The sequence below is a fragment of the Mizuhopecten yessoensis genome, unplaced genomic scaffold (assembly GCF_002113885.1).
Source record: "Mizuhopecten yessoensis strain PY_sf001 unplaced genomic scaffold, ASM211388v2 scaffold11101, whole genome shotgun sequence".
Classification (NCBI taxonomy): Eukaryota; Metazoa; Mollusca; class Bivalvia; order Pectinida; family Pectinidae; genus Mizuhopecten; species Mizuhopecten yessoensis.
Window position 1 is genome coordinate 1,929,025 of NW_018408880.1, and position 24,743 is coordinate 1,953,767.

At 38.3% G+C, this 24,743-nt stretch overlaps 2 protein-coding genes across 5 annotated transcripts in view; one reads left to right on the forward strand and one right to left on the reverse strand.

Annotated features, from left to right (window-relative positions):
• Positions 1-24,743, forward strand: part of LOC110465814 — a 113,930-nt gene that overhangs the window by 76,847 nt on the left and 12,340 nt on the right. For all 4 annotated transcript variants that reach the window (XM_021521913.1, XM_021521912.1, XM_021521914.1 and 1 more), the window contains 7 exons: positions 16,713-16,751; positions 19,766-19,866; positions 20,896-21,060; positions 21,526-21,632; positions 21,757-21,876; positions 22,795-22,996; positions 23,511-23,613. In XM_021521913.1, the coding sequence (XP_021377588.1) occupies positions 16,713-16,751; positions 19,766-19,866; positions 20,896-21,060; positions 21,526-21,632; positions 21,757-21,876; positions 22,795-22,996; positions 23,511-23,613 (837 nt within the window). The remainder of the gene's footprint in view (positions 1-16,712; positions 16,752-19,765; positions 19,867-20,895; positions 21,061-21,525; positions 21,633-21,756; positions 21,877-22,794; positions 22,997-23,510; positions 23,614-24,743) is intronic.
• Positions 23,622-24,743, reverse strand: part of LOC110465815 (probable peptidyl-tRNA hydrolase 2) — a 32,498-nt gene continuing 31,376 nt past the window's right edge. Inside the window, exon 7 of the mRNA XM_021521918.1 lies at positions 23,622-24,077. The gene's annotated coding sequence lies outside the window, so the exon portion shown is untranslated. The remainder of the gene's footprint in view (positions 24,078-24,743) is intronic.

The following is a 24,743-nucleotide window of genomic DNA, read 5'->3' on the forward strand; positions in this document are numbered from 1 at the left end:
AGCAAGTAACAAGTTTTTCAAAGTGTGTCATTTTTAGATCAGTTAATTTTCTTAATCTGAGGCGTATCGTCATTTTGTGTTCAGTGGAGTCCGTATTTCTCTCTGAAATGGTGGGACATTCAGGGCAATATAAGTATATATAAGATTCGTGATTGTGAAGTTGTGTCGATATATTGTGGAGGAAATTTATTTGTGAGGATTCAAAAATATGAGGTTGCCTACTGGAAAGTTGTCAGAGAAAAGAATCTCAAGGTTGGTAAGCTAGAAAGTTGTCTCTGTCAGTGTAAAGTTATAAAGATGGTGGTTTACCTTCATCTGAATGATACATGTATTAATTTGTTGCTAAAGCAATTCTCAAGTACATATTTTTGCCAAATTTTGAGTTCATATTTTGCAACAAAACTAATGATTTTGATTCTTTATTCTATGCATCTTAAATATCATGCAATTTGATATTTAACATTTTCAAAATTTTAATCAAATTTCTTTTCCTAAAGTGAAACTGATGTGATTTCTAATTAATCGTCATTTCTATTTTTGTAATATGCTAATTTTTATTGAATATTTTGAAATTTTGAGTTGATTTAGTTAAGTTTCAGTTGTTTTGTGTCAGCTTTGTAAAGTTCAGTCAATTGTTCTATAGTTTTCCTTAAAGGTCCAGTCGGTGAATAATTATCATGCAAAACAGTTTTCAGGATTTAAGCAGATTTCAGGACACATTGCTTGTAATCCAATATTGCTGACAGTAATAATGTAATTGGATGTAGCTTGAAATATTGATAAATTTCGTATGTCGATTCTAGAGACTAATCAATAGTTATCTACACAGGAAATGAACGTTAGTTTCGTTTGTTACATTTACACAGAACTGATATTTAAGCTTATCACAGCCTGCTAATGGTGGCTGGCGTCTTATCTCCATCAATTCGCAGGAGTTAATATTCGATAAAATTGGTTCGTAACGGTTGTTATCAAACTATGGGTCATTAATTATGTAGCAAAGGTGAACCTGGGTGGTTCAGGGCATTGAACAGATACGGTTTATGCTCTCTCTGTTAACAATTGGTCATGTTTCATCGTACATAATGATAAAATGTGTTTTAAAAATGGGTCGCTTTCATAAATTCTTCGTTGATTCAAACTTTTTATGTAAAAGAAGTCAAGTTTACAATCAATATTTCCCTTTGACAAAGGTTATGGGAAGCAAATGAGGACATAAACATCAAATTGATGGAGCCCTCGTATGACACAGAAGGATAGTTTTGCTTGGATGTGTTTTGTGCAAATTATTGGGAGGATGTTGAATTCTTGAAAAATGGACATTTTTAATCGTTTGTGTGGATTCATATATTTTGTGAAGAGTATGATGAAGTTATGAAAAGTGAAATGCATCAAGACAGATCTGGATTAACCAAGAGTATTGTTCTTGAGCTAGCTAGTTAATGTGTGAAGGAATTTCTGTATTGTTGATTTTAATGTCAGACTTTCTGTGTGTTGAATACCTGTTCAAAGTTGTGAGGGAATTAATGCTTTGAAAACGTATTTTTAGGAAATATATAGTTGGATTTAACTTAGAAATAGGAGTGGATATATATAATACAGTATAAATAAGGTTTTTGTTCATAAAATAGCTTTTTTATAAGGAAAAAGTGTAACTCACTTACTTAATGTCAACGTTTCAGACTTATGATAATTAATATTCATGAAATATTCTACCTTAAATCTTGTGTCATGGTGATTTTACCAAACTTAAATTTCATTTTGCTGTTATAATATCTACAAAACAGATTTCTAATAGAAGGGCTTTCAAAAACAAGCTTTATTTTGTCAGCGAACATTTTTCAATATATATATAGTTCAAATAATAAATGAAAAAATCAAATAATTACGGGCATGCTTGGATATAATCATGGTAGTATCACAAAAGGTTATTCATATTTCCTGGGGTGATATTTGTGCACTTGGGTTCTTTCATTTCATACACACAAAACATTATTGTATGAGAATAAGTCGGCTCGTAATAATACGACACCAGTAGGTGTTGGGAATGGAAATTATCCTGTTAAATGTGTACTGTAAATATTATTATAAAGTTTTCTTTCGGTAATTTCTTCGAAGCATGGACAGCTATTAGCAAAGGCACCAATACCTTAATTGTGGTTATCAAAGATTTTTCATGTAAAACATTTTATGTAGAAATTTTTCATATCACATATGTAAAACTACCATTACCAAAAGACAGATGTATTTTTAGATATTTCGAACGAAAATAACTTTTTCAACTTTCAGGTTGAAATCTCCTAAGACTTACAAATTTTCAATAACTCAATCATTTCATGGGCCCTTAAAGTTAACTGCAATTACAAGAAAAATTTAGTGTTTTGAAAATATATCACGAGTACAAAATATAGTGCTAAAAATTTATATTCTTCTAGTAATAATTAGGTGCCTTGATTTGATTGGGTTGCTGCAATAGAATGGCGTGACTCATAGTCAGTCTTTTACTTTTTGTATAATTACTGTCAGACAACAGGTACCATATTTGACCTATTAAGCATCCCTTTCCACATACCTGTACACGCTCTCTATCCTGTTCAAACGTCCAATTGTTTAACATAGTTTACTGATAAATTATAGAAAAAGAGCCTATTATAGCTATTTTTAAGAGTTTTGAAGGTACAGAATGATTCAAATTCTCCCAAATTTCTAAGCATCCATCCATAGCATGTTTTAGATCAATCACATTACTTCAATTTTGTATATCTTGAAAACTTATCTATGTTAATATTGGAAAATTAACTCAGTAATCATATTACCCAAAAGTAAAAATCAATAGAATATTCTTAATTGTACTACTGTCAGTACACAGCATGAATAGGTGTAAGACTCCATAATCTCAATCAAAACAAGTTAATCCAATAATGCTAAACAGACCCCTGTATTTTCAAAGGAGGAAAAATATTTATAAAGATTGTATACAGCATTAAGAATTTATAAAGCCTCACTATAATTTCAACCCTTTCACCACTGTAGACCATAATGGACTCATCTAGATCAATGCATGGTAGAGTCTACTAAAGTTACATAGGGGTGAAATGGTTAAATGTTGACTCTGACAGATGATTTAATTAACTGATAGTTGAGTACCGTTATAAATACCTTTAAATCTATCATATTGGAATAAAGCAATTCATTTTGGACTTATTTAGGTTATATTAAAATCTCATGATTCTTCAAGCTGATAAAATGTTCGGAATTGCAGTATTTATTTGATTTATAGGAGTGTTTTAATCTTTGAATTTTCTGGTCGACTTTTTTTTTTATGAAATTTCTGTGTGAACTTTGTTCGATTTTTATTTATCGATGTTGTAGGATCAACACTGATGCCTGTTGGGATTAAGTGGATGCCCTCAAATCAAATAGATTACGGAATTGAATATGGAATGTGAATAGATCTTTTGGTAATATAATACCAGCTAAAATCTGTCTTTATTGCTAGAAAATGTATAGGTGACTTTGAGGGGTACTAGCTTCAAAATTTGTCTTTTTGTTTTTGTTTCACAACTTACAAATTTCTCATGAGTATTTAACTACTGTACTAAAAGTTGTTCATAATTTAGAAGAAAAAAATTTAAATTGGAGGGATGAACCTTAATTCCAATACCTTGCAGGTGATACTGGTTCAGGGAATAGTTGTGCAGCAGTATAATGGTGAGTTTCCTGGTTAAGTATCTGGAGTCACATGACACAAAAAATTGCATTCAGATTTGTTTTATCAATTCTAATTAAATGTCGTGATATTTACTGCATGATTTTTTATTTTTTATTGAAAATATGCATTTTTTTTATCAAAAAAACCTCTTTTGACCAGTTACCTGAAGCTTATTTCATAATTTAAATTTCAAACTTTCTTCTCATGTATGAAAACATCAGATTATTTTTCCTTTTTTACTTTATATAAAAAGCTTAAATGTGTTTCATATTTATCACATGTAAAATCTGCTGGAAAAGTCTAATTTAAAAAAAAAAAAAAATCAATGTTACATGAAGTTTTTTCACATATACCACATCTCTGAATGTTACTGATCACCCCATTTGTAACAGTGAGGCAATATGTGTGGGTTTTGTTGACTTAAGTTGAATATAGAGGTCTTTATGTTCATTTGAAAGGTCTAGATAAGGTTGATAGGTTTCTATACTGCCACCTAGGGGAGTTTAGAGTGTCGGATCTCTCCCTGAATCGTCAATCGTATACACTTTTGTGTACAACAAGGACATTTAAATTCTGTGTGAGTTTACTAAGCACTGGAGCTGTGTACAATTGGGAGTGTGTGTTGTTTCTGTAACATTTGGGAAATAATAAATTCTGTCACAGATAATGGACTTGGAGCTTAAACAATACTTGTAGGACCTACCATGATTTTGATGTGAAATTAGAGGAAATGGCACAGGTGCATAGTTCTTTGGATAATGAACTTGGACATTTCTAATAAACATGGAGTTTTTTTCAACATGGACATCTGCTTGTGTATAGGTATCAATATTTGATATATTTTAGACATTTATGTTTATCTATTTATCTATTCATGGTCTAGTTTCAGGATAATTGAATAATTGTAGGTGTTGAAACTTGCAAACCAATCTGCTTCAGAAAAACTGATACAAGGTTTACTCTGTGGATTTTTTTTTCTAAAGGTAATTTAATTATTTGATGAATAATTTTATTGAAATAATTCTTTAACGATTTGCAAAAAAAAATGTATATATTTTAAATGTCATCTGATGACTTCCTGGTAGTTACGTGTGACGTTAATGTTATAGTTAATGGTTTACTATAGAAATTGTTGGTAGCCTACTGTTATTATTGTGTCTCGTTTCCAAGGGAGTTCCACACTAAAGAAGTACGTACCTGTTAAGGATACATGTTGTGTTACTGTGTTATGGACCTTCTTTCTAAAAGAGCTCCACTGTGTGTATGTCTTATAATGATGTTAAAAAACAAAATGTTAGACTCGGATAATTAATTAATAGGTTTAAAATGTACACAGGAATACATACCGTTAAACAGTAAAGCAGTTCATAATAACTAGATATTTTAAATTGAACTTTAAAAGGGAGATAAATCTAACACAAATCTAAGGTAAAAGTTGTGAGAAAGTTTTAATAATCTGAATGTACCAGGGAGTACTTGGTTTAAATGAACTGACAACAATAGTATATATATTTATACACTCAATATTTCTTAAAAAGTAGCTATTTGGGATCATTTGGCTTTACAAGGGAGATAACTCTAACTCAAATCATAGTTAAAATGTATAAGAAAGCATGAATAATTATATCTCTTTTATGAATGCTTGATGTGGACTTTGTAAGTTTAAGAAGTGACAACATGTTTAAAATGTACACAAAAAGTGATGACACATTTAAAATGTATACAAAAAGTGATGACACATTTAAAATGTATACAAAAAGTGATGACTCGATTAAAAGCACACTGAAGCATGTGTTGATAACCCCTGAAGTAGTTCTTAGTTATTATAACCATGCTACCAAAATTTGAAGTTTCTGAGTGTGATGACTCGGATACATATCACAGGTTTAATGTGTAAGGTAGCATACATCCTTAAATCTTGTGTTCAACAATTTTGAAATGGGGTTGTCTTAATTCAATCAACAGTAAAAAAAAAAAAAAGACTTTACTCAAAGTAAGGGTTCTAGAATTCTATTTGTACTTTCAGCTGGACAGGTAGAGGTCTTCTACTGAACGCAAGCATCAGTATGACAAGTCAGAATTGAGGAGAGGTCTTTTTTTTGTATGACTGGACAGAAATTTGACAGTTGGCTCAATTGTTCAAAGAATTGTTTACTTACCAGTAAATCTGTCGGTAAAGTTATGTCAGCCTGAAATTAAGGTTCTTTAGTTTGTAACCTTTAGCATTAACTCATTGACTCCAAAAATGTCATGATGAACTATTCCTACCTTTGAATTGGAAGAGTTCAACTGTGTCTTCAGGGGTGAATAGGTTAATTAGGTAACATTTTCAAACTCAACTTTTTTCTCAAATTTTGCACAATTTTACTCCTGTTTTGATATTTCTTATCAAGTTGATGATATACACTAACAAATACAGTTTCTATACCACTTCATTGAATTATGAGTAAAAGGATTAAAATCAATAAATATATTCTGAATTAAGTGGTTAAGCTGACAACGCTAGTAATATGACTGAGACCTCAGTTACCTTTTAAATGACTAGTAAACATCAACCTTTCATCTGCTACAGTTTTAAAAAGTACAATATTCATAACTTAAATTGCATAATTTTAAAGTTGTTTAAAATTATCTTAACTGGAAAAACATTTTTTATTAAATCTTGTAATAATCTTATTATAAACGAATTCAATTTGTTAAAAGGTTGTTAAACTAACCATACTTTTAGACGACCTGGGTCTGGTCTGTGTTTTGGGAAATTCAAGCTGACAATGCTGAATGTCCATGTTGGCCCCGGTCTATATGTTAGGAATTGGACACTTTAGGAATCTTCTGTTTTAAATACCATTTGTAATCAGAAACAATATGCATGTAATTGTGATCTTGGCTTTTGTATTCAGTTGACATTTGTTGAATCTCCTTTTGGCATCAGTCAATATTTTGGAAATATGATATATTTAATTAGGATCTATGATACCGAGGAGTGCATGACACACAATTTTTTCACATCTGGTAATTGTGACACGGGCTTAGGTTTTGTTGCGGCAGTTTTCTGCGATTGCCAACTCTCCAGGTTGTATTTCAGTTTTGGGTATTGTTTTTACACCTTAGTAATTGAATATTATAGGTCATTACAAATTTCGGTGATATTCAGGCAGTTTTGTACAAGTGGTTTCTGTATGCCGGTTGTAAGTCGGTTTTTCTTCCTCTTTATCAAGTGCTACTGGAGATGTTGCTTTCATTTATTGTCAGTTTTACAAATTTAAAAACTTATAAATTGACAAAAAAAACATTAATGCTGATCAATCGAAGATATGCTATCTGACAAGATAAAAGCAATCTAATTTAAGAATTTTTAAACTCATCATGTCACTCAAAATCAAATATAATTTTCATTCAGCAATTTAAAGCTGTAATTTTATAGTCCTTGCATTTATTTCACCAAATAAAATGTTCACATTTTGCACAATAATTAAAAAAACATTTGGCAATCAACAGTAAAAAAGCATTTTCATTGGTTAAAAATCAACCAATGGCAAATAAGCACTAAAATATTAACAACTGTTCTGGTCTTTGTTATGGTAATAAATATCATGAGTGACATGATAAATTCAAATTCTTATTGGATTGAAATAGGAAGTTTCTTTTTCTGATTATTAAAGGAAACCTGATTCTGTTAAAAACATGCCGAAACATCGACAAGACTAGTTCGCTTCCGGATACTACCTACTTCTTCAATACTTCGTTCATCTAAGAGAAGAAATTTTTCTGTTTTGGGTGACAATAATTAATTTGGATTAAAAGCTTGGCATCCTGAGATTCAGGACTAACAAAAAGGAGCTTTAACTCAACTGCATGTAAATACACCGAAAAACATCTTATCTGGAAGAAGTGAAGTGAAAGCGACTGTACTGAAAAATGTCACAAGTTCAGACGCCGAATTCTGGCAATCTCGCCAGCAGAAGACAGGCGTCGGAGTTGAGTTTGAGTATCGTGCGAGAACCAAGCCAGGGAGCCATGGTAACGGCTGTACCTGGCTCCGCCTCCAAAATGAGGACAGGAAGTGCAATGAATAAGTCTATGCATATATGGCAATTAACCCCAGAGGTCACGCATAACAGTCTGATTCTGGATAAAAATGATGTCGCCACTGTGACAGGTATGAGAAAACATCTAGGATGCTAATTATTAGAGTATTATAATGTAAAACCACTGTCAAAACATAATTTTTTTCAATGAGATGGGGGGGGGGGGGGGGGGGGATATGATTTAATATAGCTGATAAGTTTTTTAATTTCAGTGATGTTTTATTTCAGAAAAGTTTCTGTGAAGTTGTCTAACTGCAGTGCCTTGCATTATTTTCTGTTAAGACTGTATCATTTTTATGCAATTGACACTACGATAGATTACTTCATTTCAAGCACAATTCATTGTCACAAATTGACTTTTTCGTACTTAGTATAGAGGTTTTACTTTAAGTTCGTGTTTCAATGAACTAGTGTGTTTTACATGAACTTTGTATAAATAATTCTTCATACATTACTTGAATTTGCAGTATTATGTCGCTTGACGTGAATTTGTACATATAAGATTATTAATATGAATGTTGATATTGAAAATTGTTACATTTACTAAATTGGTTTACCTACCATATTTATTTAGTGATGCATATGACTTTTAAAGGTAAAAAGTGTGAAGGAATTGTCTGTGGATAAGAAATGGTGGTTGGTTAAATTGATTGATTTTCCCACAGTTTTTTGTGATTATTGTTTTAAAATAATTGGATTATGATATGAAAAATTACATGCAGTGAAAATGGTCGATAATAAACCCACTTATATTGCCCCTCTCCGAACTTGCCAAATTTTTTGAAATTTTCATGGGGAAATTTGGAATGCTCAAAATTAAAACCTAAATAAAACGTGTGTATGTACCACCTAGAGACAAAGTAACCCTTAACTGACATATATTGAGTTGTTCTGTCCAATGAAATAATTAGATCTAAAAATGTAGGAATAGTTAAGCAAATTCACTGGTTGAGTATGCTAAATTGAAAATCCTCAAAAACAGAAGTATCCCTCCTAAGTAGTGAGAGTTGACAAGTATGGCCCTCCCCTCAAGAAACGTGAACATTGTGTAATACTGATATGTTGTACAAAACAGTAATAACTGGAACCATTCGCTCAGTGTTATCAGTAACATTTAGCATAGTTGTCAAACCTCCCTCATTAGGAGGGAGACTTCTTCATTTTGACCACAATTTACCAATCTCCCTCGAAACTTCCTCTTTCAAGCCCAAACTCACACAAACTCAAAATCTACATCCTGTGGTCAAATGATCTCCTAGTTACTGCAGGGTGTGTGTAATGATCATAACAGGTGTGTCTGAATCAAATGAATGCTTTTTGGAGTTATTTTGATACATAAGAAGGGAAAGATAAATTGAGCAAAGCAATTTCAGTCTCGTTTCATGCACACATTAGAAATGTGGAATGAGGGAGATCTCCCTCATTGAAGGTTTCAGAGGTAGACACCTATGATTTTGGAGTTGAGGGAATAGGAAGTTAGGGGGTACAGGTTCTTCAGAAAACTCCAAAGATATTTATATAACAGTGACTTTCCAGGACTTCCCAGGCTGAGTTGTATAGCTGTGAAAGGAAGTTGAGCCATTTACAAACAGCATCAAACCTGGTGACAAACCGCTTGGTGTCAGTTCTTAATGACCAATGAAGCCATCCCCGTATTTACATACGAAAGTTGATACTGTCAACCCCCTGTGGTTAAATGTTAAGTCTGACTGTAGATGTTTGCTAATATTAAAATGTTTACGAGTGACATCCCGAAGCGTAAATATGTTTGATGTAGATTTCCATGTTTACATACGACTACCTGCCTGCCTGCTTAAGTGTGTTGATTTACATCTGTTTATTGACGACACCATAAGGTCCCTACTTCACCAGGTAAACTTGCGTGGAAACATTTAACCAGGTGTGCTGACACGATAAAAGAATGAGTATTGGCCTGTGCATGACATGGAAAGGGCCCATATTGTTTAAACCATGTTCAGCCTAACAAATCATTAATTGTAATTTAAAAAAAAAAAATGATTTAAGAAATATCTGAAAATTTACAAATATTTTTATATATTTTGTCCTTCAAGATTTTTTTTTGAATACCTACACATGTTGTTTTAGTTTCAAATTTTAAATACTTTTGAAAATATTACATATTAAGCTTATCATACTTTGAAACAATTTAATCCTGAAGATTTAAAGAAGATCACCTTTTTGGTTTACTTTTGTCTATTTATCAATGTTTAAGGAGGATTGGGTCACTTTTTATTAAATCAGCATATGACAAAATATTTCTTGAGAGAATTTTTTATCACATACAATGTGACACAGCAATGTGTTAAACAAAGTCTGACAAATGTTTATATTGAAGACAGATCATTACACAGGTGTATGATAAATATTAGGTACATTATCTCGGTGAGCCCATGATGCCATATTTCTATTTCAAAATACGTTACCACAGTCATTATAATACATATTCCAACCTTACTTGGCTCTTTACATATGTAAATAAAGAATTTTTACCCCCATGGGGAACCCCTGGAAAACCCACCAATCAGACGGCAGTATTCACGCACGTGATCAGACACGAAGCCATGCTTCCCACTTCATAATTCAAACTGCTACTGGCGTTGTTTGTACCGATATATTGTATCCTTTATACTATATAACTTTATTTTGTTTTAATTTAGCGTTTTGCTTTATTTTGCGCCGTTTTGCGACCAGGCTCCGGCCACGTGTTTGCGATTGACGGTTTGTTTACTTTGAGATGGAGACTCCTCCTTCTCAAAGGAGCTGTCCTGGGGGTCATTTATTTGAGGCTTCCGACCCCCACCCTTACTGTCCTAGCTGTCGGTCTTGCTCTCTGAAGCAGCCTTGTGGCATTTGCCGTGCTTGGCAGCCGACTCCTGCCGGTGGTTCTCCCCGCCCGCGAGGGGGTGCAGGTAAGTCGGGTAGGAGTGGTAGGGGTGGGGCGAGGGCTAAGGCTAGGCCTAAGCCCTCGGAGAACACCAGCGGAATTTCGACCTCTGTTGAGTCTTCCCTGGGGTTCGTTTCGGTTCGTACCGGTTCGTACCGGGGCCGTTGTAAAACAATTTGTTTCTTTGGACCCGGACCTTTCTCTCCCCCCCCCCTTCCGTTTTGTCGGTCGACGTGGGTGAGGGTTTGGGCTCTGTCCCGGTCACCACGGTGACTAAGGGACAGGGGGACGGCCTTCTCTCCCAATTTGTGGTGGGAGGGCAGGTGGCCCAACATTCCCTTGGGAATGTTAAACAGGCCAGCCATGTTGTGTCCGTGGACGCTTCTGTTGGTAGCCTCCTGCCGGTCCGCTCCACTCCTGAGGGTGTTGTTGTGGGAGACCGGCCCCCGGCAGTTTTGTCTGCTCCTGGGGTTCCCTGCAACCCTGATGTAGCCCCTGGCGTGGTGATAGCATCTAGCACGCCGTCCACAACTGTGCAGCATTTGCTGCCCGGTCCGGTGGTAAGTGGTGCCTCGGCCTCGCCAGCCTCGGCTGGATTTTATGGTGGTGTGAGCACTGGTGTAAAAACCTATGCTCCCAGCTCTATCCCTTGTGACTCCTCCCCAGGTTTTCCTATGGTAGGTGCCAGCGCGGCTGCTCTCCTGGTGGGGCTTGTTTTACTGGCCCTACAGATTTTGGCCCTGCTTTAGGTCAGTCTGGGTGAAGTTGGTCAGGTCAGCCAGGTGTGGCTAATGGCGGCGGGGGTGTAGGTGGCCCTAGGTTCCCTACCCCGCCCCCCGCCCCCCCCCAAACCGGTCCTGCCTCCGGTTTCGGGCATCAGGTTGGTGGCTCTGCTCCAGGGTCCTCCCTGGTTTATCCCACCTATTTGCAGGGTGGGAATGGAGCTCATTGGGGTCAACAGGCTCCTTTTTATGCTCCGCCCCAACCTCCGACTGCCTATGGGCAGTCTTGGGGTTTCTCCCAGCAGGGGGCTTTTCCGGGGTGGTATGGGTTTCCAGCCTGGATATGTTGTGCTGCGTTGTCTCGAGCTCCTATTTTGGAATTCAAGTCTTCCAGTAACTTCCGCTGTCCTGTGTCAACTCCTACCTTACAGCAGGTTCCAGGGTCTCTTGATCCTGCTCCTGCTGTCTCTCAGGGACTATCGCTTTCCCCGATAGTTCCTTTGGGTAGGTCACGTTTTCTTTCCCCTCTTCGCACCCCTCCTCAGAGGGTGACGTTGATGGAGGTGGATTCGGCAGGTGCCTCTCCTAGTGATGAGACGGACGGTCTTGGGCGCTCTCCCGGTTGCTCCAATTTTTCGGAGACTCGGGATGAGGATAGAGTCGGCGAGTTTTCTGACTCTGATTTGGAGTCGTTGGATTCGTCTGGGTTGGACTCGGAAGGCCCTTCCGATGTTTCCCAATCCCGGCCCCGAGATGCTGATCCGGTGCCTCCAAAGGTTTCAGCTTCGTTTCGCACTTTACGTGCAGAAGTTATGAAGCTTCTGGGGGACGGGGTTTGCCCACGCCCTTCCTCGGATTCGGCCGTCCCGGAGCGCACTTCGCTCCTTCAGAGCATGTTGACTCCCCTATCATCTGCCTCCTCGGCCTCTGCTAGCTCCTTTCGTCCCTCGCTCAGGTCAACGCCTTATTTAAGCAGAAGGTGAGCAAGGCTCGCAGGCCTTTTTCCCTCTCGGCTTTACAGGTCATGGTTGCTGATATCGCAGATTTAGCTGCAGATACGTACCGCATCCACGACCCAGTCTTGGCCCCTAATTCAGTTTCCCTTGAGAGGGATCTGGATAAGTGGCCAGGACGCTGTGTTGACCAGGTTGTGATGGGGCCTAGGGAGCACTCTAAGTTGGAGCGTCTCCTTAGGCTGGCTCTCCATGTTCTGTCCTACGCAGACTGGTTTACTTCTGCGTTGCTGGCTGCGAGCTGCAAGTCAGTGGAGCAGCTCCCCAGCAAGGTTGGACTGATGGAGCGCCTCAGCCAGGCAATTTGCAAGGCACATCTTGATGAGATGGCCTTACTGTCGGCTGCCATGTCACACCTTGTTGTTGCCTACCGGTTGTCGGGAGGCTCCGCCGATGTGGTTTGAGAAGGGCTAGATTGGCCCCTTCCGGACTTGCCAGTAGGCGGTCGGCTGTCCCATTTCGTTCCTCAGTGGAAAGAAATCACATCAGACAGGTGGGCCATAGGGGTTGTGTCCAAGGGTCTCGGCATCCCGCTCCTTCGGGATCCACCTCTGGCGCGAGAGCCTATCTTTTCCCCTTCTCCTTCGTATCCGGGAAAGGTGGAGGCTCTCAGGTCGGAGGTTCAGGCCATGATCGCGAAGGGAAGTTGATCCAGTTATCCTGTCCCAGAGCACGAGGTCAGTTCTGGGTGTTTTGTGCCGCCTAGGGTTCATCCCTTCCAGGGAGAAGTCGGAGGTTCTCCCCTCCCAGGATTTTGTTATCTGAGGTTTGTCCTTCCACCAGCGTCCAAGTTTAAGAAGGCCTCTCTGTTGGTCTCCGTTCTAGTCGGTTACCTGAATTCACTGGCGGATGTGGTTCCCTTGGGTCGGCTTCACATCCGTCCGCTCCAGCTGTTCCTTCTGTCAGTTTGGTCTCCGTTGTCTCGGCAGTGGGATGTGTACATTCCTCTGCCGGAGTCGGTGAAGGAATCAGCTCGTTGGTGGACTCTCGAGGGCAATGTCTTGGCAGGAGTTCCTCTGGTTCGGGCATCTCCTGCTATGATCCTTTACACCGACGCGTCCATGACCGGTTGGGGTGCATACCTTTCCAGTCAGACGTCAGCGGGTGTGGTCGGGGGAACAGCTTTCACAACACATCAATGTTCTGGAAATGCGTGCTGTTCTGTTTGCCATTTGTTTGGCGACAGACAACTCCACTGTGGTGGCTTATCTGCAGCGCCAGGGGGGCACTCGTTCCCCGGCTCTGTGTGCTTTATCCACCCAGGTCCTGTTGCTGTGTCAGGAGATCAGTCTCGATCTCACGGTCTGAATGTTCTGGCCGACACTCTGTCTCGGTCTCGGGGGCCCGGTTCTCACCGAATGGATCCTCAAGCGTTCGGTGTTCTGGTCTCTTTGCCTGGTTTGGGACAGACCCCATGTGGATCTGTTCGCCATGGCCCTGAACTTTCGACTCCCTACGTTTGTGTCTCAGGTTCCAGATCCTATGGCCATGGCGGTGGATGCTCTATCCCAGGACTGGTCGGGAATGTACGCGTATGCGTTTCCTCCCTTCAATCTGGTGGGCAAGGTGTTGGAGAAGATTCTTCTACACCCTTGTACTGTGTTGCTGGTTGCACCGCTCTGGCCTCGACAACCTTGGTTTCCTCTGTTGCTTCGGCTTTCGGTGGACTTCCCGCGCAGCATCCCACCCCTGTGGGATCTGCTGTCTCAACCGAGGTCCCGGCAGTTCTACTCGGGACCAGAACGGCTCCACCTTCACGGTTCGATGCTATCTCGGGAAGGCTCACTCAGACAGGCTTTTCTCGAGGATCACTTAGACCTTCGTCTTCCGCCGTCTACCAATCTCAATGGTCCGCCTTCGGTGATTGGTGTGTCGGACGGTCGATTGATCCAGTCTCTGCCTCTGTTCCCGTTGTAGCCGACTTTCTTTTGTCTCTGTTCCAGGACAAAGGTCTGTCTCCGGGAATTATTGCAGGCTATCGTTCAGCCATTGCTAGTGTGCTGGCTTTCTATGGTAGCAAGTCTGTGGGCTCGGACGCTTCATTGTCTGCTCTCATTAGGGGCTTCTACATTGAGAAGCCTCGTTCACGGCAATTGGTCCCTAGGTGGAATTTAGCACTTGTGCTAGATTCCTTGTAGAGGGCGAGATTCTTGCTTTCAGCAGATCTCCTTCTTGCCTTCGTTTTTCAGCTGGCCATTCTTCGGTCTCAGTGACCACTGATCCCTCCTTTTTAGCTAAGAACCAGGTTCCCGATTTCACCCCAGGGCTTGTGGTTATCTCTTCTTTGGCTTCAACTCTGGATGGGGATTTTCCTGATCGCCTGCTCTGCCCAGTTCGGGCCTTGCGTTACCACTTGGCCAGAACAGAGGGGGGGCGGGACACTCGTCTCGGCTGTTCCAGTCTCTCCAGCCCGGTCGCTCCGATATCTCTTCGGCGACCATTTCACGCTGGATTGTTAAGACTGTTCGAGCTGCGTATGAGTCAGCAGGGGATCAGTCCTTGCGGGTGTCAGGGGTTAGGGCTCATGAGGTTCGCCCTTTAGCTGCTTCGTGGGCCTTATTTAATGGTTCTTCTTACGCTGAGGTCATGACAGCTGCTGTTTGGAGGGGTCATTCTACGTTTACGGAGTTCTATCTCCGATCTTTGTCGGGACAGTCTGACGGGTTGTATTCTTTGGGCCCTCTTGTGGCTGCCCAATCCGTTGTCTGTCCTCCCTCTTCTTTTGCATAACCCTCATTATGTCTTCTCCGCGTGATCCTGAACGCTGGTCGTAATCAGGCTCTGTGTCACAAAAGAAAAGGTATTTTGAATTTTTCCTCCGGGGGTATGGGTCCTATTGTTGGAACCCTTCGTCGCTCCACGGAGACACCACTGCGGTAAGTTGAATTCGCATTATAATGACTGTGGTAACGTATTTTGAAATAGAATTGAGGTTTCTCTTGTGAAACCAATTTCTATTATAAATACTTACCACAGTCATAAGGTGAGTTCCCTCCCAGCCTCCCCTTGTCTCCTTGGCTCTCACTTTTTTGGGCTTTGGAATTATGAAGTGGGAAGCATGGCTTCGTGTCTTATCACATGCATGTATACTGCCGTCTGATTGGTGGGTTTTCCAGGGGTTCCCCATGGGGGGGGGGGGGGGGGGGAATTCTTTATTTACGTATGTAAAGATGACTGTGGTAAGTATTTATAATAGAAATTGGTTTCACAAGAGAAACCTCAATTTTATTATACCCGAACAAAAAATAGTAGTGGTAATGGTATATGTTGTAGTACATTTTATATTTGTTTATTATCTTGGCTATGACTTCTGAAATGCTGAATATTATACAACGAACCCTGTCCCACTGCACTGGTTTTTCACATTGGGTCACCTGCCCAACCACATGGCTGTTCTCTGGGTACTCCGGTTTCCTTCCACATTAAGACCCCCAACATATATACTTCCATCCAGACCTAGAAATGTGATTATTATAAGTTGATTAGAGGGGTATTTATTAGCCCTGCTGACTGTTTGCTTTTATTTGATTAAGAAAGTTCCTGTAAAATAAAATATGGTTTAGCCTGATTACATAACATAATGAATGGTGAAGGTCTAATCAGGGATATGAAGGATGGGTTTATGTTTCTTTGTTTTAGTTTTTATGACATGCGTGTTTATTAATTCACATTTTCTGGTGGAGATTTTTGTTCTTCAATGTTTTAAAATTAAAAAAGAAAACTTTTTTATTATTTTATTTCAGATCTTAGTAATGTATTTTTGTATCACCACAATTCAATTGATAGCCAGAAGTGGTTTTCTACATGTGCATTAGTTAGATAAACATGAAGCCTTAATCAAATCAAATTCTTGTGTGATTTTTACATGAATTCATAATGATACTGATTTCAAATAAAAATTTCATTATATGAACATTTTGAAACAATATAATTCATGAAACACAAACTCACTTTAATGTTAACAAGGGAAAAAAACAATTTTGTGACATGCCACCCTCAAAGTGTTTCAAAGAGTTACCTCCCCAAAGAGAATAACAACTTTTCATTGCAGATTTTTTCACCCAAGAATATGACACTGCACAAATTTTGTACGACGTGATTAGTGTTGAGGCAGCATTTATGCAATAAATTATATTAAATATGTTTATTGGTTTTAAAATAAAATATTCTCCACTGCATGTACTCGTAAGTGCTTTGTTTTGCACATTTCATTAATATCCATTGAAATCTTTAGAAATTAACACATGAATTGGTTCTTGTTGTTTATTACAGAGTTGGTCTCTACTCCTTCCTCTCAGCGAATAGCAACAGGTACGTCAATTCTTTTTCCATTATTAATTTCACATTTATTTCAACATGATAATAGAAATAAAAACTCAACACTTTTACACAAAACAAATTTTGCTTAAATTCAATAAAAACAATGTGTTTTTAACAATCATCTTGTGCATGGTTATTTTTTCATATTCATTTATAATATCACTGAGTGTTCAAAAGAAAATAAAGATAATCAATATTAATTATACTCAATAAATTTTACTGCTTAATTGAAATAGATATTGAAATATTAAAGGTTGATATGTAATATAGCTTCATAATAATTATGGTCTAATTGAATTAGATATATTTTGTTAACTTGTCATTCTTTGCCTGCATCTGTTTTCTGGCATTGTGACCTTGACCCTGGATGTTGACCCTTGACCCTTGACACTAGACTTAATGCTTTAGACCTGTTTCTCTTTTTGCATGATCTAATAACAGCATGTATCTACCTTTGTTGAAGCTAGATCGTAGGGCTGCAACCATATATCGTGCGATTATATATTTTGAATACGGTACGTTACACAATATTTTTTGGGAGGTCAAGATTTTTTCTGGAATTGTCGTTTCTGAATTTTCCCTACTGATATCCGTTTGCACATGGCGAGTGACAGCTCCAGCTCGACATGCACGTCAAAAGACGTGAATTGTGGGAAACTTGAAAGTCATGCCCCTTTTGGACCAAGTTTTTTTCCTGTTGGAATATTGGCATTAAATTTACAACGTATCTTTTCACTCTGCTTCTACAGTTACTATACATGTATGTATCGTGCTACGTATCATGATAGGTCTCGTCATGTTAATGTATCGTTGCAGCCCTACTAGATTGTTAATCATGTTGATGTATCGTTCAGCCCTACTAGATTGTTAATCATGTTGATGTATCGTTCAGCTCTACTAGATTGTAAATCATGTTAATGTATCGTTCAGCCCTACTAGATTGTTAATCATGGTGATGTATCGTTCAGCTCTACTAGATTGTAAATCATGTTAATGTATCGTTCAGCCCTACCTGATTGTTAATCATGTTAATGTATCCTTCCAGCCCTACTAGATTGTTAATCATGTTAATTTATCGTTCAGCCCTACTAGATTGTTAATCCTGTTAATGTATCGGTCCAGCCCTACTAGATTGTTAATCATGTTAATGAATCGTTCCAGCCCTACTAGATTGTTAATCCTGTTAATGTATCGGTCCAGCCCTACTAGATTGTTAATCATGTTAATTTATCGTTCAGCCCTACTAGATTGTTAATCATGTTGATGTATCGTTCAGCTCTACTAGATTGTAAATCATGTTAATGTATCGTTCCAGCCCTACTAGAGTGTTAATCATGTTAATGTATCGTTCCAGCTCTACTAGATTGTTAATCATGTTGATGTATCGTTCAGCTCTACTAGATTGAAAATAATGTTAATGTATCGTTCAGCCCTACTAGATTGTTAACCATGTTAATGTATCGTTCAGCCCTACTAGATTTGTAATCATGTTGATGTATCGTTCAGCTCTACTAGATTGTAAATCATGTTAATGTATCGTTCCAGCCCTACTAGAGTGTTAATCATGTTAATGTATCATTGCAGCCCTACTAGATTGTTAATCATGTTAATTTATCGTTCAGCCCTACTAGATTGTTAATCATGTTAATGTATCGTTCCAGCCCTACTAGATAAGTATATAGATCGTTGCAGCCCTACTAGATTGTTAATCCTGTTAATGTATCATTCCAGCCCTACTAGATTGCCGGTCTAATTCCAGGATCCTGTTGCATCATGCCTCATTAGCTTAATGATACCATACCGTAATTATTCAGCAATAGGCCCATGCCTGGTAATAAGCCCACCAATCTTTTCAGGGGGCCCTAATTCATTTTCTAATGTAGTATTGAGTTTTTTGCCAACTTCTGATCCCACATTTCTTGAAATGACCCCCGGGCTTATTGCAGGATCATTACGATTAGTTCAGTATTTGCTTGACTGATACACATGTATTTCATTGTTTTGTTTACACTTGTATGTATATATTTCTTTGTTTGTTTGCGCATGTATACATATTTATTGCTGTGTTTGCACATTTTGTATTTAGTGTTTTGTTTACACTTGTATGTACTTTTATATTGATGAGGAGTTAGAAACGATATGTGTACTAACATAAACAGGTTTAGTGCGCAGTTGCGCTGATATTTAATGTTAATTTTGCACGAGAGTGCTGTCGTGAACATCTCTAAACAGACCCGATTTCAAGAATGAAAACTTGCCAGTTTACCTCATCCAATCAGATGGAGGATATCGTAGGGTTAAAGGTTACATTGCCTAGCAGGACACTTACGCAATCAAAATGGTTTTGCTCAACTGCAATAAATATCAGTCCGTATTTCACTGCTAAATCAACAATATCGGCAGTTAGAAAAATAACTTTTATTTGTTTCTGCACATCAATGAATTTATTGTAAGTTTGGAAATTGGTTTTGTCAAATTTGTTCACTGAACTTGGTGAAAAGATTGTAAAGTAGCCCTTAGTCAAATGTGGTGACGGACGTTTGCTAAAATGTATTAAGTGTGGTCGTTTAACGTAATTTTGGGGCCAGTATTGGGTGGTTGCTGGTCGCTTTAGACAGATGGTCGCTTAATACAGTTAAATTACATAGTAAAAAACGGTCGGGAGGAATGGAAAGTGGTCGCATAAAACAGATGGTCGTTTAATACAGATGGTCGCTTGAGCAGATTTGGCTGTATATATTTCTTTGTTTATACATGTATACATATTTGTTGCTGTGTTTGCACATTTTGTATTTAGTGTTTTATTTGCAGTGTAGTGCTTGCTATAATCTGGTGTGGGTTTTCTTTCTGCTTCTCTTCGTCTTTAGACTTAGAGTCACCTCCCCTTAGTAGTAGTCCTCTCAGTTTGGCACCAGATGTCCTGACCTGGTCAAAGTTTACTGCTGGGTCAAAGGTCAATGCCGGGTCAAAGGTCACGACCCCACCTGTGATACCTCCTATTACAGAGAGACCCCCACCAGTTAAAAAAGAAAAGGTCAAGAAGGTCAGACGAGAGGTCAAGGACACAGAGAAAGCAGAGAAAAGACAACTGGTCAATGGAGACAGGGTAGGTCAAAAGGTCAAATTGCTTATGTTTGCAGTAAGGAGCTCAAAGGTCAAATAACTTTGTTACAGCCAATAAACTGATAGGTCATTATACCAAATTACTGAGGTCATTGAGTCAAACTACTGGGGTTCAAATAGTATAGGTTGATATAACACTCAAGCAGTTGCTAGGGTATTCATACAAAGTAATGTATACTGGGACATGTTTGCTGCAGTTTTAATTTTTGTCTTTTTACCCTCCGTGATGATGGCTTTCATTATTACAGCGAACATTAGTGAACAACACGATATACATAGAAATTACATGAGAAGGACAAATTTGATATTGGGGAAAATGGATTTTGCCATCAAAGGGCAAAAATTTCCTGTTATACAGCATTTTAGCAAGTGTCAACATTGAATTGACATTTAATTATCACACATGTTTAGTGGGGGAGTTCACTAGCATGTGGTACATCTCGTTTCATGTGTTTCTCATAGTTCTATTCAATAAGGAAGTAAGTTATACAGATAACTCTTCAAGGATCAAATCATTGAAGTGCAGACTATTGTTCTTATAAGGAAAAGAAAATATTACAAGAAAGTGCTTTAATCTTAACAATTGATCAACTCAAGCACCTGTCAGGGTTGAGTTACTGAGAATCAATTCAAGCACCTGTCAGGGTTGAGTTACTGAGAAACAGAACAAGCACCTGTCAGGGTTGAGTTATTGAGAATCAACTCCAGCACCTGTCAGGGTTGAGTTATTGAGAAACAGAACTGTAGCTGTTGTACTATTGTGAACAACAATAACATTTTGATTCAGACTATTGTATTTTCCAATACCCATATGTGTGTTTGTGATCTGCGGGATGAAAAGGTTATAACTTTGGGTGGGATGAACCAAGACGAAGATAAGTCAATTGAGAGTTTAAATATTCAAATATCAATCATTCCTGTGCAGATTTGGTGTAAACTCGTAAATCATAGCAGTTTCACTGGATAGACCGACGAAATATTCAGTAGAGAATATATTTCTTTTTGATTGTAGACTGAGAGCAATGACTTTTCTCAAGTGCAAGTGGAGGAGGAGACGGAGGTCACGCTTATCGATAGTACAGATGAGTTACCTCCCCTTACCAATGGACATAGGGAGTCACCAGAATTACCTCCCATTGAAATACCCCCACTTCCAGAATATGTGGAAGAGAAAAAGGTACCAAAGATCTATAGAAGCAAGGTCTTAGCTGTTCTGTTAAGTTGATCATTAGAAGTGGCATATTCCATATTAGGTGCTACCCCCTTTGCGATACATTTAACTTGTTCAAATTTGAATATTAAGAAAGAAAGTAAAAACAAAAAAGGTGACAGTCATCAAACTCAAAACCGATATACCATCAATCCAGGAGCTATAATTGCACAGCATCAAAATGCGGGATGAATACCTTGATAAGGGAAGTAACTGTAAGCCAGAAAATCATTCTGCTTGTTTTTCGTCTATATAAGGGGGAATACTTCAAGTGAACAGAACAGCTCTGAAATGGAACTCTTCTTTGCAATTATAATGGTGCAGTGTTCCCTTCTACCTTAAGGGTTTACACATTAAAATAAAAATATGGGTTGTAGGAAACATCTTTTTTTAAATTTGGACTGACATATTCAGGTTTTCGTTATGTTCCAGGATGTTAAGCTCAAGGAGAATAAACGGACCCTCATCAAGCCCATCCCTAAACTCAAGGAGGCCAAGCTCCCTCCCCCACCAACACTTAAAGGACCAAAGAAATCGGTGTACGTATATAGGGTTCGACTGTTTTCTGGTTATAATTTAGAATTTGTACTGAATTATTTTTTTCTTATTTTTTTAAATTTTAGTGAATGAAATTTGAGTACTGTTAAATATTTATATTTATAGACTAAGAACCCTACCGAAGAAGAAGGGCCGTGTGCCGTCTGCTGAGGCGCCAGTTACCAAAGAGGAGCTCAGTGATATGACAGATCCGTTGGACTTTCTCACAAAATACTGCATTATACAGTACGTAATCTACCAGTAACACAATATGGATCTTAATTGAGTTTTCATTTCATATGAGAATTATAAAATGAGTCCAAAGCTGCTCAAAAGGAAATCTTTTGTAGGATTTTCATAATGTCTTATAAGATGGAAACAAACTTAAGATTAGTTCTATCACATGACTGAAAATGTAAACAAATATTCACAAAACTAGAAAAATGTCTGGAAGACATGAATGCCCCCTTATATAGCAATCGTGACCTTGGCCTTGACCTTGGAACCCTGAAACATGAGGATGTCCGACATATACTCTTACTTGACCTTTGTAGAAAGTTTGACGAAAATCTGAGAAAGAATAAAGTTGCTAAGTGTTTACATTGAATCAGGACGGGACGGACATGAGCAACACTATATGCCCCCCATTTTATGGCGGGGGCATAAAAACATTTTCTCTGGGGTAATATGCAAAAATTATGACCTGAGAAACCAATTTGGGGCCTAACCTTTGATAAAACAAAGAATATTGTAACTTCTTAATTCAGATATATCTAGTACATGCCAGCAATGATGTTCTTGATCTGAAATCGTGTTTTGTTCCCATTGTAGGATGAAGATAATACCACTGATTAGATCCAAACTCTATACAGTATACAAATACTGAACACCAGGCTATTTTCACCGCAGTTTTACTTTCAGCTTTTTCACTCTCTGTAATGAGGGCAAATTTGTCTTTACAGCGAACATTAGTAAACAACATAATCAACATTACAATGCAAATTAGCATGGGTCAAATGTATGTTTTATTGGCATAGGACAAACGCTTCCCCATGTGCTTTAATTCAATCTTGCTGGAAGGCATAACGGTACAGATAGCTCAAGTATGTTGATTAGCTATTTCTGTGTATATCATCCCTCATTAACAACCCTGTGTCGTTACAGTATGGACCGCCTGCCGTTTTATGAAAGGATATTCAGTAATATCGTGGAGACACAGACTCCGCGATATGAACGGGTGCGGCCGTTGTCCCCGAGAACTGGAATGCCTCTACCCCAGTCTGAGATGCCACAGTGGGGAAAACACGAAATCAACATGTTTCATGACCTGATTGTCATCAGTCGGGGACAAGACCCAGAAAAAATCGTAAGTGATGAAGGGGATAAGGGATATATGTATAAGACTGTAGCAAAGGAGATATATCTAGGAACAAGGGAGATAATCCTGAGTGAAAAAGGAGATACAAATTTACGAGGGAGATCAACATTTTACTATATCAACTGATAATCATCAGTAGCATGGGACATTAACTCATTCACCCCTGAAATTTCATAATGAACTATTCCAACCTTTTAATTGGAAGAGTTCAAATGTATCTTCAGGGGTGTAGAAGCTATTAGCTACTGTGACAAGGGATATAATCTACTTTACAGGGAAGTAAATACCGGGAATAGCCGTTCTGTATGAGTGATCATGTGACGAAAGTTCTTCTGTTTTAATACACAAGACATGCATATACAGTTTTAGCTTTTGTATTTAAAGGACATGTATTAAAACTCTTTCAGCCAGTTTATAGTAAAAAATCATTGTAAATTGAATTTTTATAGAAGTACAACTAATAGGGTTGACTTAACAAAAATGTACATGTTTTATGTGACAGGGCCTGAGTCCCCCCGAGCAATACCTGGAGAAGATCTGTTACACGCTAGAGATCCTCACAGACAAACGCAAGGACATCTGCGCTGTTTTAGGTGAACTGGAATGTACGTATTCTACTGTAGCAGATTTGAATTGTATATTAAGAATTATGATCGCCTTCTAGCTAGAGATAATTTCCTTTTAGCTTAGTCTAACTTGAAAGTCTTGGATTTCGGGTTCGATCCTAGGTGGAAGCACACCACTCTCTCTCCTGTTACAAATGGTGTCCGTGGTCCTCCCTGTGGAGACAGGGAGTTAGAACCTGGGTTGTAGTGGTTTTCCTTGGCAAACACATTTAGAAATGGGGTAGTAGTGTGGCAGTGGGATTAATTGTACATAGGATTAAGGGTCGCCTTCTAACTTCACTCCAGAGGTAATTTCCTTTTAGCTCGGTGGTAGAGCGTCAGACTGGGAAGCTGGGGGTTGCAGGTTTGATCCTGGTCGAAGCACACTACTCTTTTTCCTGTTACACACTGCACTTTGGTGATGGAGATTTAGTTGAATGATGCTATTATACTGGACAGGATTTCTATTTAAAAAAAACAAAGCATTGTGTGAAAATCACGTATTTTTGTGGGGCCCAAGTTTTGTGGTTTCCCGACAAGACACCATTTCCAGGATACATGAAATTATGAAATTGTGGATTACTAGTTCCTTCTCAAATGAAGAATTGCTTTATATCAAACTTGTAATTACTTTCGGGATCTATGAATTCTTTGAGGAAGATTTGTAACCCACGAAAGCAAGAGACTTAAAAAAACCACTAAAATTAGTGATTTCATAGTAATTTCTATTCAAAACCTATTTTCTTCTAAAACAGTTGTGATGCACAGCATTCAAGCAACAACAAAAAAACACATAATTTTAAAATTGTATTAACAAGATGTATAAAGTGTAAGCCAGTGTATATAACGTGTAAGCAAGTGTATATTAAGTGTAAGCCAGAGTATATAAGGTGTAAGCCAGTGTATATAAAGTGTAAGTCAGTGTATATGATGTGTAAGCCAGAGAATATAAGGTGTAAGCCAGTGTATATTAAGTGTAAGCAATAGTTTATAAGGTGTAAGCCAGTGTGTATATAAAGTGTAAGCCAGTGTATATAAGGTGTAAGCCAGAGTATATAAGGTGTAAGCCAGTGTATATATGGTGTAAGCCAGTGTATATAAAGTGTAAGCCAGAATATATAAAGTGTAAG